Here is an 18,206-nt window from a genome sequence, read left to right as displayed (position 1 = left end):
GCGTTCCCAGGCCAGCCGAGAGATATAATCTCTCCAGCGTGTCCTGGGTCTGCCCCGGGGCCTCCTCCCGGTGGGACATGCCTGGAACACCTCACCCAGGAGGCGCCCAGGGGGCATCCTTGTCAGATGCCCAAACCATATTATGTATTATCATCTAGATATTAATTATGCTGTGAAAGAGTATCCTCTACACGCATATGCGAATCTAATGTATTCATGTGTAGTCTTCATTTAAACTTATTAGGATTCTGCATCAGTGTTTCCAGTTCAGTTTTTAATAGGTTATTAATATGTTATTATATAGAAAAAGGCTGCTTTGCATTTTGCATGCTATCACTCTTGAGCCAGGGCGATCGTGGCTCAAGAGTTGGGAGTTCGCCTTGTAATCGGAAGGTTGCCGGTTCGAGCCCCGGCTCGGACAGTCTCGGTCGTTGTGTCCTTGGGCAAGACACTTCACCTACCGTCTACTGGTGTTGGCCAGAAGGGCCGATGGCGCGATATGGCAGCCTCGCTTCTGTCAGTCTGCCCCAGGGCAGCTGTGGCTACAACTGTAGCTTGCCTCCACCAGTGTGTGAATGTGAGAGTGAATGGGTGGATGACTGGACGTGTAAAAGCGCTTTGGGGTCCCTAGGCGGGACTAGTAAAAGCGCTATACAAATACAGGCCATTTACCATTTACCATATTACACAGAAACTACCACAGGTCGTAAGTAGAGTGGTAATAGCTTAGAAATTATCACATTATAATTTTCTTTTTGGGGGGAGCAGCACAGTGGCACAATGGTTAGCACTGTTGCTGCAGAGCAAGAAGGTCCTGAATTCAGTTCCACCACCAGTGGAGTTTGCGTGTTCTTCCCGTGTTTGTGTGGGTTCACCCTGGGTACTCTGGCTTCCTCCCACTGTCCAAAGACATGCAGTTCTTGGGGATAGGTTAGTTGGTAACTCTAAATTGCCTGTGGGAGTGAATGTGAGTGTGAATGGTTGTCTATCTCTGTGTGTTAGCCCTGTGCTATAGTAAATGTGTCTTTTATATTATCTTTATAGTCGCTGCGTAGTTGGAAATCAGTCATATGGCTCTCTACTTACATTTTGTTCAGGTCAGCTGACAACAGCTACACACACATACACACAAGGAGGCTCCCCCTCCTTCAAAATTTCACTTTAATCTCTGGTTGACTCATGTTTGTCAGCATAGCACAAATGTTTTGCAATAACCACAAATTCTCTTTATGATATCTTAGGTTTTGTTTGTTGGGAAGGGGGGGGGGGTGTTCTTAGATAATGACAAGCACAATGGGTTAAATTTATTATTTACAATTAAAACTATCTACTACATGATTTCAGTTGATGTTTCAATATGTCAATAGCTTGAAAATGGTGAGGAATTGTATGAAAATGATGTGACATAACACAGTAGTAAAAAACTTGAAACTGACAGTTGGTTTTTGTTGTTTTCTTGTGTCATAGTGAGCAAACTTAATATGAATACAAAGATAATAATTATATATTTTATTTGTTCATATGAACGACTACTCTTGTTGTGACTACAGTCAGGAAATCTAACCAAGAAGTAGTTGTAATATTTTCATTAAAAATGTAATTATTTATTTATTTAAATCCTTGTGTTAAAATGCCCTTGAATGTGTTTATTGCTCAGGGAGGTTACTGTGAGGTCTGTGTCAGAGTTTCTTCCTCTTCAGCAGCTGTACTCAGTTCCTGCTGTAACAGCTCAGTGTCTCTGCAGTCTGACTGAGGGAGGTTTTTGTACGACTACAAATCACTGTGTGAACCTGCCACCACTGTGGTAACTCTGACAGTAGTAAACTGCTGCATCGTCAGCCTGAACTCCACTGATGGTCATAGAGAAGTCAGAGCTGCTTCCACTGCCACTAAATCGAGATGGTGTTCCTGACTGAAGTGTTTTTGCAAGTTTAATTAGGAGCTTTGGAGTCTGTCCAGATTTTTGTTGATACCAGAAGATGGCGTCACCATCAGACCATCTGTAAACAGCTTGGCTGGTCCTACAGGTCAGAGTGACAGTGGATCCAGGAGTAGATGTCACTACTGGAGGTTGAGTCACAGTCACCTGACCGCTGCATCCTGCAGACAAAAACAAATCATTCATTTATCAGCAGAAATCAATGAGAGAAAAAGCAGCACATCGTGTTTGAAATGTTGCTGAGTGAATGAACCTGTAAAACAGCAGCAGGTCAGCATCCAGATGAGGATGGTGATGAGAGTCATGGTGGTTGTGCTTTCTGCTGTGTTGACTGACAGATGTGAGTCCTGCAGTGTTGAAGTCACAGGACTATAAACCTTCTCAGTTCTCTGGAGGATCAGCTGATGATGCAAAGCCTCCTCTCTATGGAAATGATTTCTCTCCTCTCAACACACTGAAGGAAATTTATATATCTTATTTTTGTTTATTGGACATTTTGAATGTGTTCTACTTTCTTTCCTACCTGAAATATTTTTTACTATTTTATGTATTGTCATCTAGATATTAATTATGCTGTGAAAGAGTATCCTCTACACGCATATGTGAATCTAATGTATTCATGTGTATTCTTCATTCAATTTTAATTATTAGGATTCTGCATATGTTTTCCCAGTTCATTCAATTAAGTTTTTAATAGGTTAATAATATGTTATTATATAGAAACAGGCAGCTTTACATTTTGCATGCTTATTACATGGAACTACCACAGGTAATTGAGTGGTAATAGCTTAGAAAACAAATCATTCATTTATCAACAAAAATAAATGAGGGAAAAAGCAGCACATCATGCTTGAAATGTTGCTTGGTTTCATCAGTCTGAGTCAAAAAGTTATTGGCAAATGAGCCTGAAATGAAGAAGAAAAAAAACTAACCAACAAAAGAACCTTTTTTGACCTCAAATTTTACTGAGAAAGAATGAGTAACGTATTTTAATATTTAATATAATTTTTAAATTTAATTTATAACACACTCTGCAGTTTCAGATGCATTTTGAGTTCCTGAAAATAACTGCATTATTATTGCATTAACATGATGATGCTGGCATTTTTGCTCAGACCTCACAGAGCTGTTTGATTCTAAACTCATCTGATAATAACTATTGAAGCTCAAAAAGACCAAATCCTCAGACTCTAAAGTAAAACTTGTTTTGTTTTAACATACTAACTACTAATCTAGCAGGTTGTATATGTTACTGCATGTTTACTTATAAAGTCAAGTCTCTGTCTATGGTATGAAACTAATCTAATCCAAAGAAAAAAATCTGTATTCTGGAGTTTATTTTACCTTGTGCTTTGGAACTATATTCTGTGAACAACCTTTGTTTCTGCAGAAGGAAACTGTTTGCTTAACTGAAGTGTGAAGCTGAAAAAAGGAGCGCAAATGTCAATTTCACTGCCCCTTAATGAGTATCAGGGACTTTCTGTTTAACAGTGTTGTCTCTAATCTCCTCCTAGAGATCATCGCTGCAACACATCAGTCCCTAGTTTAATTTGATATTAGTATAACTAATGTGCTTGTTCTCACACATATGTTTCAACACAGCATTAATTTAGATCTTCATAAGTTCTGAGTTGAGGTAATTACAGATTTCTGTGCTGGCTGTGCCGCTCAGAGAGACGGCCTTATAGACTTATAGACAGCTGTCCACCCAGCAAAATATTAAAAACTGTCATTTTACAGAAGGACAAAAAATTCTGTATCATACTGAAACTATAGAAAACTATTTTGCATCCAGGGTGTGTGACAGATGTTCAAATTAATGCATGGGTCAGTGAGCACACACCTGCACCAATGGAGTCCGGGTGGAAATTGTACATTGCTGCTGTACAAATAGTGCCCTCTTATGTCAAAATAAGAGAATACACATAAAATTGACTCTGATACACAGATCCAAAAAGCAGACTGGACATCAATGAAAAAACACATTTTCTTTGTCTCCTTCTGGCCAATTGTAATTTTTTTTTATTCATTTCTGTTAAGGTTTTTATACATGTTTTGTCTGTCTGTGTCTCAGTTGCCATTTTGTGACTTTTGCATTCAATGTATTTCTTTATAGTGTGTTTTTATACTTTGGCTTATGTGGTTATTAGTTTGCTTATTTGCATTTCCTTATATTGTTTTATGCCATTTTGCATTTTTTTATATAATTGCGCGCTATTTGTGGTTATTTCATATTTTTTTTGTCACCATGGTTCACACTGTTTATTGTCTTTGCACTGAGTTACTGTGAACACCCTTCTTTTGTGGTCAGTTCTTCTCCTAGAGGTCAAAACACTCTAACACTGTTAAAATGACTGTTAGCATTTTTACCAATACTAATTTAACCATGATACACACTGACCAAGACACCAATCTCCTTATACTGTTTTACGTCATTTGTATTTTTTTACACGATTTTCTGCTTTTTGTGGTTATTTTAAAATCTCAGATTCGGAGCATTTCTGTTATTATTTCTTTTTCTATTTAATACCATTTAATATATCTGCACATATTTTTGTGCACACCGTCCTTTTGTAGCCATTTTACATATTTCAAACAACTTCTTTCCACATTTTGTATGTTACAGTAAAATCTGGCCTGGCTTTCACTCAGGAGAAGAGTGGACTCTACAGCAGCAGCAGTCTGAGTCTGAGCCAGGAGAGCTGGATGAATGGTCAGGGTCATCCATCATGACTACATGCAGTTAAGGTCTCTCCACAACGTGGACTAAAGATTAAATTGCACTCAACATTACAACCCTGTGACAAGAAACATAATCAAGATCAATTTCAAATAAAAGTAAATATATGTTTTATATTAAATGTTTAATATTAAAGTTTGTATTGTAAATACATGTATAATGTACGGGTATCCTGTTTGTGCGATATGTGAAGTTATTTTTTTACATTTGCATTATATTGTAAATGTGGAACACTTTGTGACTTAGTCTATGTCTTAAATGTCAGAACTCTATTTTAAAAACTGTTAGAACATCTTATTATTATGTTACCTTATTGTGTGCAGTGCATTGGAAGTAATACAAAATGTAGAGAAGAAAATACAATGTACTACAGATTTTTAAGACTGTAGTGCCACTTCAATGAAGATCCTTTCAGTAACTGACCACCAATCTATCACACAGTGAAGGTTATAACCCGTTATTTATTGTTTCAGTAACATAACATGTTTTAGTTTTGTCTATTCTGTATTATTGTAGGGCCTTTTCCTTACAATATAAAGCTCTCTGAGGCAACTGTTGTGATTTAGCTGTAATTTAGTGGATTATGTGACAGTAAATAATATGTTTCTATTCTATTAGTTGATCAGTTCAAGAAGAAAACTACATTTACTGTTTTTTAGCAGAGTTAAATCAGTATGTTTAAGCTTTTAGTTTCTTCAGTTGTATTTATATTCTTGTCTTTGTGCTCTTTTTGTGTTCACTGGGCCAGTAACTTTCATCACAGCCTCTGCACCAGCTATCTGCACCTGCAGCCTTCAGTCTTACTGAAGGAGGTTTTTGTACAGCTATATATCACTGTGTGAATGCTGCACCATGATCACCCAGACAATAATAATCTCCAGCATCTTCAGCCTGAACACCACTGATGGTTAAAGTGTACTGAGAATCAGATCTACTGCCACTGAATCGTGACGGAGTTCCTGAGGAGCGAGTTGATGCTGTGTATATAAGTAGTTTGGGAGGCTGTCCAGGTTTCTGAAGGTACCAACTGAGATCAGCACCAATATTTGAACTCCCTGTGGCGCTGATGGTCACGGTCCCACCAAGACTGACAGACTTGGTTTTATCAGTCTGAGTCAGAAAGTTATTGGCAAATGACTCTGAAATGAAGAAATAAAACAAAAACTTTAACAATATCTTTTGACTTTCAAATAGTAAACATCAGTGAGGCATTTTAAACTCACAAACTCAATGTACACAGAAAGAGCAGATAACATGTCACCAAACATAAAATTTGTTTTATATGTCAGAAATGTTTTCAAAACTCTCACCCTGACTCAGAAAGCCTAACAAAAGAACCACCAACATTGGAAACACCATCCTGACTCAGTTTTCAGTGGAAGTGCGTGAGAGCATGTGTGACAGCAGAACTTAAACTGTGAGGAGCAGTGATGCATGAAAGTGTGCAAAACACACTGTAGGAGGAAACCACCCACCTCTCCCAATGAAACAGAAAACACAGAGGTCATGTGAGGAGAGGCTCATTCAACCTCTCCATTATATTTGTGTCATTAACAGGGCCCATATTAGTTGGTCGCCAGATACTGGTTGGTTCATTTTGCTCATTCTGACAAACCAAATCTATATTTAAATGCAAATACATGAACAAAAATTAAAAGGAAGGTATATTAAACTGATGTAATATTATCTTTTTTCTATGTGCTGAAAGATGTTCGGTTCTACACAACTCATGACAGCATAAATCTATGAAAACCCAACAGGTTTGAGCTGATTTCTTTACAGGTACCTGTGCTGACTGTACAGCTCGGAGAGACGGTATCGCCTTGTTTTATAGACATTGATAATTGTGTGTCAGAATCAGAGCTATAGGTTAGCTGTCAGTCCAGTAAAATATTTAAAATATATATTTTTAAAGATGTTTTTTTTATCTTTGCATAATAAAAACTTTTTTTCAAAAATGTTTTTTTCTGGGATGATAATATGGGATATATAGCAAATATTCAAATTACAGCATGGGTCAGTGAACACACCTGCACCTGGAGAGTCTGCATGGGAAATTATACCCCTTTGTTTATATGAAAACAAATAGTGCCCTCTTGTGTCATAAAAAGAGAATACACATAAAATTAAATCCACCAAATTGATACAAAAAGCAAACTGGACATCGGAGCGACTCTGAAAGAGACACAAAATTACAGGAGTGACTTAAAAAAAATATGCCCTGCCTCTTTCTAGTGATCTATATTAAAAATAATAATAATTGCTATAATGATCTTTGTCGAGAGTTTGTGTTTCTTTGCAATTTTGCATTTACATACATTATTTTACAGTATTTTGCATTGCTTAACATGACTATTTCCTTTTGGTATTTTATTTCACACCTCATATTTGTTTGTAGTGTTTTGTAGTCATTTTTTCCTGTTTCATACCTTTTTTTTATTGCATCCATTTATGGTCATTTTTCACCTCCGAGAAGACAAAAACTGTCACTTTGTTTGAAGTGTGACAGTCACTTAACATAACAGTTTATCCGTGCATCTCATTAATTGAGATCCAAATCTCTGAGGCCAAACTTTAACTACAATTTACATTATGTCTAAATTTTATTCAGTGACAGAAATTATTCTTTTCAATCTCACATATTTCTAACTGGAACAGGTGTTCTGGTTAAAAAACACATAATGATGTATATTATTGTGTCCTAAGGATTTGTGAAACTTGTTGAGTAAATACATCAACAAGTTTCAGTGTTTGCAGTGATTGTCTAAAGTTTCTGGAAATTGAAACAGTCTCATTTGTTACTCCAGCCACCTAAAACAAATTTCATAATACTATGTGTCTAAGCGTTATCATTATATTGTGATTTTTGAGTGCAGATTGCATAGTTCAGGAAACCAAAGACGAATTTTTAAAAAAAAGAATCTGAAAAAAAAAAACAGAAATCCTCTTTTGTTGTGTTCATTTTATATAATATTTTATATTTTATATAATAAAACAATCATGTGCATAGTAAGAGCTGTTCAAAATACCGAACATTACACAAAGTACAAAATATACAAAAGAAACCTGCAACATCTCCAACTACCACCAGAGGGCTGAAACGCAGAACTTCAGAACATTTTTCTTCCAATTAAAAAAAATGAAAACGTTTCATTCACAAAAAAAAAGACTACAAGCAAAAGACCTGAATATTCCTAGAATTAATCTATGCACAAGATTAATAAGGAAGATCAAGATTCACTTATCTTTCATCATTACTGGGTGTCAGGCTTCTCTATTCCTTACAACACTTTCACTTTTCTCTTGCTGTCTAACTTAACTCCATTTTCTTGTCCCCCTTCTGCCAACCAGTCAGCCTCTGTCTGATGATCATTAAATCTCACTGCTTTTCTGTCATTCTGCCTTTGAGACTCTCATTGTTACTTCCTGCCTCTTCCACATCCCTACCTCAATAGAGATCCTCACACTTATCGCCACCTGCTTCATCTCCACCACCAGCGTCTAGACTCCAGGGGTCCTGTTCTACTTCCTGTTCTACATAGCACTATGGGGGCATAATTGCTAAATAGCTGTATTTCAATAAATCATGTTCAGTTCCTTCAAAATCATGTCTCCTTATTAAGGTACATGTGATACTAAAGCACAGTGAGATAAATTTCACTAGTGATGTCTCAGTTTTACCTTAGTTAGCCATGAGTGTGACAACCATTATGCCAAGCATAAAGCAGTATAAACTGTTATCTCAATATAAATACACAGAATCTGTAGTCAAAGGCAAGATAATCACTGAAATGCCATCTGCTGTGAAAAGTGCATATTTTCTCGATCATATCTCCTTGTACCTTGTACCAGCTAGAACACAATATGGCAGATTTCTTTCCTGACATTAAAAGAATGTATAGTGTCACTGGACCATATTTACTAATAGTTGTATATACACAAATAGTGCATATATGAATGTTCCATCTGCCAATCTGTGATTTATCAATATTTTCATACCTGAATTTGTTTGTACTTCAGTTCATTAGTGGTCTTGGTAGTGCTCATTTTGAGTCCCTATATCTTTCTGAAACATTCACTAATGTTCATCTACTGGTTTTTATATGATACATTGAATTCTATTAAATGTAAATGTATTATCATGCACTGTAGCTTCTTGAATCCAAGATTATAAGCATTAGAATTAATGACTGAACTTTTATTTTAGCTGTAAAAGTATCAATGGGAAGGTGGTCAATTTTTACCATTTTAATGTTGCAAAAATAATCTTATGAACATTAACTATTATTAACACACATTTGATCTTATGATTTAATACACTTGAGGAAAAATATATATATATATATTTTAAAAGACTGGAAATATGGCAAATGTCATATTAGAAAAAATATTGACATTTTGGATAATTCTATTAACTGGCAAAAGGATGAGGCACATAATCAATAGTGGGTCATGACAAATCCCACTAGGGCAGCGGTCCCCAACCTTTTTTGCGCCACGGACCGGTTTATGCCCGACAATATTTTCACGGACCGGCCTTTAAGGTGTCGCGGATGAATACAACAAAATAAAACTAGTACCGGTACCGAAAAAAAGAAAATCTATTCATAACACACGTGAAAAGACCAAGGAAAACCGAGTAAACGATAAAAACGTTAACAAAATAACGTTGAAAACCGATAAAAACCCTGAAAATTTCACACCTGAGCCTTAACTCTCACGGCCCAGTACCAAACAACTCACGGACCGGTACCAGGCCCGGGGGTTGGGGACCGCTGCACTAGGGTGTAAATACCAGGGGCTTTCCATTTGGTTTTAGAACTGAAGAAGCTTCTTTGATGAGAGGAAACTCATCTTCAACAAACTTACAGAAGTCCAGTGACTTTCTTTCCAAGCTCCCAAGACATGAAATTGCACTGATTGTTTTTTTATTTCAGGATCATTGTGTGAAGCACGGAGATTTCAAGATCCTAGCAACACCCTTGCTTTATAGTTATACAACCAATTCACAGTTTGCGGTATAATTATCTCTGACACGTATACTGTGATTTCCCTGGGCTGTATTTCAGGTCATGAAAGGTGACCAATTTTATTCACTTCATCAGTCATCTTTAACGGCTTGGCTGATTAGTTTCTAATTTCAGGTAAAGTCTAAAAAAACGTATAGTTTGCAAGGTTTAATTTAGCTACGTTAACACATTTTAACTTTCCTAATATAATCCCATTCATTCACCAGAATGCATCACCCCAAATACGCCAAAAACAACTTGTTTCACAACTGTTTATTTATTCAAAACTCAAAAGATGAGTGTTCTGTAGATGTTTATATGGTCGATGAATGCGAGTTCCAGAGTAGATAACAGCCAGTTTGCAAAGTAAAAATAGCTAGGGAAGGACAAGGAGAGCTCCTTGTTTGATGACCAGTCAACTGGTCTTAGATCTCTAAATAATGACTTTCTCTGAGACACCTCTAAAACCCTGGGCAACCCTTTACAGCAAATTTAAAGTATAAACACAGCATGATTAGCAGTAAAACGTGTGAAAATGCCTCTGTTTTTAATTCAGCGTCAGGCTTCTTCATATTGTAGAGTTAAACCTTTAGATCTGCTACACTCGATAACCAAGTTTCCAGAATCCAGGTGCTTTTCCACCTTTACATTTTACACCTAAATAGACTGCAGTATGTCAGCCTAAAAAGATACAATGGCAATTAACCAGGATCGTGCGACATCCAAGAAAATCTGCACACAAAATACACATACAAAATATCACTCATTCACAGTCAATGTGTAACATTCTCATGCTCAGATATGTTGCTGATCAATAATGAATAATTGCAGAGCACTTATCATAAGTCTTGAGTCATTACACCAAAGAATTTCCTTCAGCATTTCTACATGCCATGGACCCACCGTCACAGAAACCAAAAGCTTGACTGAAGCACAAACCGATATGAGTAACACACATGGCCTCAGCTTTCAGTTCACGTACAGTAGGTCTGCACCAATTTTGCTACAGAAAGTTAAATGAAATATAAATAATAAATAATAAAGTGTTAATAAAAAGTCAGTTTTGTTACAGTTTTAGTAGCTCAAGGAGTGTCCTGATTGCACATGGGAGCAGTGTTGTTCTGTGCTCTAACAGTAGTATTAACAACGCACCAAAGGCAAATAAGTTACTCCATAAAGAGCAAAGACGTTGTTCCTTCGGTAATCAAAATGTCGGTAATATTTACAGACTTAAACTCAACTGTTCGCCTTAACAACCTCCATGCCAGCCAGCTCTCGGCTCTATTTTCTGCATTACTCATGCTGAAATAACTGGGATGTGTCATACATTACTGTTATTGTTACTGTGTAAATGGAGGCAGGGGGGAGCAGCAAATGATAATACGGAGATGTTGTGAAGAGTGTGTAGATGGCCAGAGAATGGAGGGGAAGGTTACCAAGAGATATGCAAATGAGAAAGAAAGGAAAACACAGACAGAAAGCTGGGATGATGGTGAGTATTTACAGAAAGCGTGCAAAGAGGAGAAAAAAAATGAGGGAAAAAAGAAAAGGGGAAGAAAGATGGAGATGTTTGAGGGGAGGGACACGATGGGTTCAGTATTCATCCTGGTCCAGGTGAGCTTGCTCATCGAGGTCTTCATCATCTGGAGGTGCAAAGCCTTCCTAAGATACAGAAAAAAATATATATATATATATTATCATATCACCATATTAGAGCACTTTGCTCTCACACTGCAGGCTTACTTGTTGTTCCTAGAGTATTTAAAGTAGAATGGAAGGTGAGCCTTCAGTTTTCAGGCCCCTCTTCTATGGAAGCAGCTTCTAGTTTTGGTAACCAAACTTTTAAGATTAGGCTTAAAACTTTCCTTTCTATAATTAGGGCTGGATCAGGTGACCCCGAATCCTCCCTTAGTTATGCTGCAATAGGCGTAGGCTGCTGGGGGATTCCCATGACCCTGTAGTGTGTTCTCCACACCTGTTACATTTTTGCACTGATCATCCCCTGCATTCATGTATATATCAATCTGCTTAGCACTTTTTATTTTTATTTAAGTGTTTGTCTTATCGTATGTCTCGCACAAAGTACCTAATTATCTAATATCTTAGTTATCTATTAGCACAGTTGATCTAAATTCAGACAAAAAATTCAAAATCCAAGTAGAAAAAGTTATATTTCTTACTGTAAAACCCACAAACATGTTTAACGAATCATTTTCATAACTTGAAATGCAAATAGAAATTGTACATTTCTAAAAATTATGCACAAGTTTTGCAAACAGCAAAGTTATATGGTACTATTTACCTAACAATGCAGCCAAGGCCTCAGGCGTTTTTTTTTTAACCATTTAAATCTATTTACAGAACAATCAGGTGTGCTGCATCAAATAAGAAGGCACACAAATTATTTGTGCCAGTCCAAAAAATGTAGTTTGTGTTCAGTATAAGACAGAGGAGAACACCACAGGCCTAAACCCTGCAGGTCTGACAGCAGGAGGTGCATCAGTCCTGTTTTCCATGCGGGAACAGCGTTTACACTGGAATCTGCCTTTGACGGCTTTTTTTTGGAGAAAATATGAAATTCAGCAGTCTAACTGACACACAATACAAGACAATAACTACACAACACACTAACTACAGCCTCCAAACACACTAAACGTCACTAATGTCACACACGAAAACTCGCTCTCTCTCTGTCTTTCGCTTGCCCGCTTTCCATCGCGGGTGTCACTCCTAAAAAGTTCCCCTTCTCCCTAAACAACCAAATGTCACATGTTGCCTTATCATTTTTTTTGATTGGCTGACATGGTAAACTCTAACACCAATAGGGAAGGAGTGTTTTTTCTTTTTCTTTTTTCACTCGCAAGCGGAGAGTGTTTGCTAGCGCTGTCTGTAGAAAACGCCGTTTTTACTGTTCTTCCTGCTGTAAACACCACTGTTTTGTTCAGAAAAAAACATTGCGTGTATTTTTTATCATAACTCTGGTTTTACGTGGCCCATCGACACAATTCAAAAACTGGTATATAGTTTGAAGTCCGCACTTTGACGTGCTGCATCTTGTAGCTGTGTCGTCTTAAATTGATCATGTGATTTTGACGTGCCGGCGCGTCCGGCGACCCCAGAAGGTTAAAAAAGCGCCTTGAGACAGCTGATGTTGTGATTTGGCGTTGTATAAATTGAATTGAATTGAACTGAATTGAAAGCAAGGAAGGCAGAAAACCTGATAATATTTTATCAGGTCTTCTGCCCTCCTTGCTTTTAACTGTCAACAGTGGAGAGAGTATGGCAATCTGTTATATATCTGTTATAATGGCTAGATACCTCTGTTGCGTAGAGAATGTCAATTATCCTGCTGAGAATGGGGTTGTTTTCACTCTCGTGCTCCTGGCAGATCAGCTCGATATCCCGTAGTTTGCTGAAGTAGAAGTCTCTTTCCTTCTCAAGGCCATCTACAGTCAACTTCAACTCCATCAACTTAGAAAAAGAGAAAAAGGTGCTCAAGCTGGTAGTCAAAAACTAGTCTGGAGGATGAAATCAGAACAAAAGAGCCACACGGCCTTCTGTCCTTCCCGTTCAACTCTACCTGTTGATTTAGCTCCATGATTTCAGCATCACTGCCCCCATTTCTTGACAAAGTCGGATTCTTCCTCAAGGCTGGAGTGTTATGCTGGACCCGCTGCGGTGTTGGCATGTTTTTGGGAACTGTTGGGGATGTCCTCTGTGGTCCTGGAGTGGTTAGAGATGGTGGGAGTGGTTCAGCATTTCATTTAAGACAGATTTATTGCACTTATTTTGGCTTGTTAGCAGTTGTGGCGATGGATATAGCACATTATAGAGCGCTGATGCAATCATCTTGTAGAAGAATTTTATGCCTTTGACATGTAAAAGGTTTCAAATTGTTTTACAACTGATAGAAACGACACATATTTAGAGTGCTGAGGTTAAATAGCCAAATTATCGATTTATTTATATAAATGACCAAAGGTTGTTTTAATTTGACTCAAGATCTTAAAAAGAAAAGACCTGTTGCCTACTAAACCTCTATAAGTGCTTAAGCAAAGGTGTTTCAGATAAACTCAAAGACAAAACATGCGAACACATTATCCATAGGCTGTATATAAAAGATGGAAGCAGCTTCCAGGTCTTAAAAGTAATGCTAATCAAGTAGTGCCAAACTTATTTTTATTTATCATTGTTTTCTTTTTACTGGCCAGAATGGGGTGACTTTCCTGGTTGCAAATAGATTTTGGGACTGTGCACAAGTCAGTGAAAAAATGCCCTTAATTCTCACAATGTATTGGTCGCTTCGATACATTACAAATGATATTCATTTTATAAAATATGGGCCTAGTAATGGTAAAATAATTGCTATTCTTCAGGGTGCAACAGGCTAAGGAGCTGGCTGTTCAGTTTTTCTACTACGCACATTTTTAAGCCTGTTTTCCAAGTTGCTCAAACTGTTCATTATTAGCACCTGGCTAGATGGCTAACTAGTGCAAAAACCGGACGCTCATGTTCAAATAAGGTAAATGCCAGACTTGAGGCTTCGAAACAGCAGCCCACAATGCAATAAGTGACATCCATCTTTTATATACAGTCTATGGTATTTTCAGTTTTAAAAATAAGTGCAACCATTCTTCCCATTTATAACACACTGCTTGCTAGTGACAAAGTCACAAAGCAGGCTTATGACATACTACAGCTTAAATTAGATTGTTTGCCATGATCTTCAAGCAAAAAGCTTTCACAGAGACAGGGCGAGGCTGTTCAGGCTGACACCACTTTTGTTAGTAGAAAGAGAAAAAATTGTTGTTATCAAACCAGCTTTAATAGAGACAAAGCTGCAACAGTGTTGCATCAGTCGCTCGATGCAGGACACTGGGGAAATAACTATATTTGCTGTTTCTGCAGGTGTTTGGGCATTATTGATCATGATCGATCAGAACAAATGTGGATTTTCTGCCAAACTAACGCTGCATCCCACTAGGCACTGTGACGATTACTAGAATATTACCAATGACTCACTTGTACCTAAAGTGTCATGGTTTTGCAAATGCTGGGCAGTGAGATGGATCAAAGAAGTCATTCTGTGAATCGTGCTGCTCACACCACTTGCTTGCAGGGAGCGCTTTTGAGCCATCCAAAGCTCAGCAAGACCGTGCAGCAAAGGCAAAATGTTTGGCTTTACCTTGGTTTCTCTTTGGTTTGTGGATAAAGTGATCACCTGGATTGGGGGGAGGGGCCACGTCCTGCCCCTGTCTGGCTAGTAAAGGGTCATACTCCTTGCCGTCATAGTTGGCGTCGAAGAACTTCTTGAACCACTGCACAAATTCAAAGTTGTCCTGGAATTTCCCTTTTACAAGCTTTTCTACAGGAATTATCTGGACAATGAAAACAGGAAATAGTTGAAAAGCTCCACTTGATACACACACGTATATCAGTATGAAAGGTAAAACAATTAATTATCTCAGGTATCATGAATTAAATAAATAATAAAACCATAATAAAGTGATTCTGACTTTGTCAACACTCATCCGTTTAAAAGCTGCCTGAAGAACTTTGAAGTTGTGTATAAATTCATGTTCCAGCTTGGCTTGAAATTTGACCTTCTTCAGAAGAATGCACCCCGGAAACAACATGTCCATGAACTGGCAATACGCCGCTCCTTGAAAACGTAAAGACACAACAAATTGATCTCGTTATTTCGGTCACGAGTTGCCCCAAAATTACCTCAGCAGCTTATTTCAGGGGAAAAAATAACCTCACGCCTCACCTGAACAGAGCTGTTCAATCTTGGTGTAAGTGAGATGCAAAGAGTCGTTGACCCACGCCAGCATGTCATGTCGGCTGAGGTTGTCAATGGACACAGATGTTGCGTACACATTCACTGCCATCCCTGAGTCGAAAAGAGAGAAACAACCACTCAGCTACATTTTCCTGTTAGCAAGACTTGAAAACTTTAAATGGAAGTTGAAGGAAGAATATTGGTCAATGATTCATCTCTCTGATTGGTCAGTGCAAGGTATGAGTATAATAATGTAGGGATTGTCTTTATAGTATAATCTAGGCAAAGTAACCATTCTACATGCTCCTTAACCAAGCTACCAACTACTGTACATAACATTTACCAAGCTTCTTACATTGGATTTGAAAGACTGAAACAGGACTTATTTAGGGCTTTAATAATGATTATTATTGTAATTAATTACTTGCTAAAAACAATATGCCTATTTCTCATACAAACGCTGCAAAACATATAAGCGTACTATACATGATTATTATGCCATTATCTACTACACCACTATGGCTTTTTATCACTAACAATTAACAATCATTATTAATTAGTTTTTAAACTGTGGCTTTCTCCCATGTGTGCCTTTTCCCTCTGCTCTTTTGTCTTTCCCCTCACCCCCAACCAGCTACAACTGCTCCTCCCTAATCCTAGTCCTGCCAGAGGCTTCTTCCTGTTAAAAGGGAGTTTTTCCTTCCCACTGTCACCAAGCACTTGCTCATAGAGTGTCAACTGATTGTTGGAGTTTTCTCTCTAATATTATAAGGTTACTGTGATTTGGCGCTATATAAACAATGTTTATCTCAGTTAAACATAAAGAGATAGCAACACATTCAAGAAGCTGGAATTAGGAAATGTTAAACTGACTTCTGACTCCATTAACTTGTGAATCTACATCACTGCACTACTTTCACTGAATCCAGTTTTTTTTTTTTTTTACTATACTGACCTGGATTTCTTCGTTGGGCCATGTTAATATTAAACCCTATAATCTATACAGGCAGATTCCAAAACTGCACTGCAGTTTCTTCAATTTTTAGGAATTATTTTTTCACCCCCTGTCTGACTGTAAATCTTGGGGCTGGGCCACAGTCTGTTGCAGCTGTAAAGCCCACTGAGAATGGGGATATCAAGCTTTTAGGGAGGAAATTTGACTTTCAGACATAAACAGAGTCCCTAAGAAGCATCTTTATTCTCAGTTCTAATCTAAAAATGTGTTTCGAGCATAATCCTCCCTGATTATACAGAGAAAAAAAAATCCGGAGTATTTGTCAGCAGCTTTACACATCTGGCATCTCCAGCCTTCTCTGTGCTCACTTTGCTTGCCCGTTAATGCGGTGTCATGTCCAAATGATCTTGTAACACCTCAGACCTTTCCTGCACCAATATGCATATTAACACGGGCAACGTGGCGACTTTAAAATGATGCTTTTTAAGGTCACACGCCGCTCTGTCTGCACCTGACAGCCAAAGACTAATGAAACCACGTCTGTCAGTTTTTAGTTTGATGCTGAATCGTGCTGTGATTTCTGATGATAACACTTCTATTGTGAATGCACCTTCAGCAACGCATTCTCCCACGGGCCACTGGCTATACTGAAATTGCATGGCTGTAGCGTCTAACCCCATGAGCAACTACTAGCCAGGATGAGGAAAAAATCCCAATGTTTCAGCTACATGAGCAGCAAAGGACCACGCAGTGGGCGTACATTTATTAAATAAGGGCACGAAGGGAAGTCTATCTATTCTCCACAAATCTATCGGGCCTTGGAAAAAGCTCCCATAATGACTGCAGCAAAAAATAAATAAATAAAATCCTGAGCGCAAACCGCTGAAGTCAAGCAAGAGCAAATGGGCGGGGGTCTGACATTTCAACCCGAGCTGAGAACAATAAATGTGCTCGTTTGCTGGGTGCTTTTGGTTAAAAAAGCCGCAACGCTGGGTGCTGCTCTCATAGCGGCCCCCTCTACAGGCCTCCCCGAATACCTCAGGACTGTCAGCACACGGGAAATATCCTCGCTGCATGGGAATAAAGCACAGCTCCCCGTTAAACCCCTTTACGTGCAGAAAAGGGAGAGATTTGAGAGGCGGGGTGGGTCGGCAGGGCGTAAATGCGGCGATACTCACTGTATTCAGGAGCGTCTGTGTTGTTATCACGCTGGCAGTATTCCTTATGTCAATGCCCGTGGCTGTCGTCGTTGTCAGACCCTGCGCGGTGCAGTGCTTGGTAACGGGCCGCCCTGTCTGGGGCTGCAACAATTCAGCCTCTACTGCGCGTGCGCCCGACTCCATGCTGTTAAAGGTTCATTATAAATAGGACTTTGGCCTGTTCCAGCTAAGAGACACATGATGTGTCTGGTTGGATCTTAGGCCTGCGAGTGACTAAGGTTTTTGTGGGGTCAGGCTTCACATGTTGCTGTTTTATCTGCTGCTGGATAAGATATGTGAACGACGGACAAAGTGGAGCGATCGTTTTTTTTTTTTTACAAAAGAACTGTTTTAGAATTGCTGGGTCCAGTATTTTAGTTGTGATCTGTATCTATTATATCTACAGTATAAATTGAATTTAGTTTGACAGTTTCCAATCAAGTGGTCAGACCCTTTTTGAAAAAGAAGAAAAAGCACTCTTATATTTTTTTGTCTATTTATATATGCTGTTTTCAGTTATTTACATTTGCCCTATTAAGTGAAAATTGTTATTGGTGAAATGTGACAAAGGAGCCTAACAAG

General features: G+C 38.3%; 1 protein-coding gene across 2 annotated transcripts; it reads right to left on the bottom strand.

Annotated features, from left to right (window-relative positions):
- Positions 1-11,146: 11,146 nt before the first annotated feature.
- Positions 11,147-17,756, bottom strand: mapre3a (microtubule-associated protein, RP/EB family, member 3a). Of its 2 annotated transcripts, none has more exons than XM_006798806.3 (7): positions 17,604-17,756; positions 15,459-15,581; positions 15,205-15,350; positions 14,874-15,066; positions 13,269-13,411; positions 13,007-13,159; positions 11,147-11,350 (listed from the first exon to the last, which is right to left on the bottom strand). In XM_006798806.3, the coding sequence occupies exons 2-7, from the start codon at positions 15,577-15,579 to the stop codon at positions 11,282-11,284; spliced, it is 825 nt and encodes a 274-aa protein (XP_006798869.1). In that variant the 5' UTR covers positions 15,580-15,581; positions 17,604-17,756; the 3' UTR covers positions 11,147-11,281. The 2 variants fall into 2 exon arrangements, with proteins under 2 accessions (XP_006798869.1, XP_006798870.1); XM_006798807.3 differs by having other exon boundaries at positions 14,910-15,066.
- Positions 17,757-18,206: the final 450 nt, after the last annotated feature.

This window comes from Neolamprologus brichardi, chromosome 19, assembly GCF_056152115.1.
Source record: "Neolamprologus brichardi isolate AB-2024 chromosome 19, ASM5615211v1, whole genome shotgun sequence".
Lineage (NCBI taxonomy): Eukaryota > Metazoa > Chordata > Actinopteri > Cichliformes > Cichlidae > Neolamprologus > Neolamprologus brichardi.
Note: the sequence above shows the minus strand (reverse complement) of the source record. Positions and strands in the feature narration are given on the sequence as shown.

What these genes read in the sequence shown, in the direction of transcription:
- mapre3a (XM_006798806.3), bottom strand. Translation starts at nt 15,579, where the DNA reads ATGGCAGTGAATGTGTACGCAACATCTGTGTCCATTGACAACCTCAGC. An exon ending in TCATGGAGCTAAATCAACAG is followed by an intron (nt 13,160 to 13,268) that starts GTAGAGTTGAAC and finishes TCTTTTTCTAAG; the next exon opens with TTGATGGAGTTGAAGTTGAC. An exon ending in ACATTCTCTACGCAACAGAG is followed by an intron (nt 11,351 to 13,006) that starts GTATCTAGCCAT and finishes TCTGTATCTTAG; the next exon opens with GAAGGCTTTGCACCTCCAGA.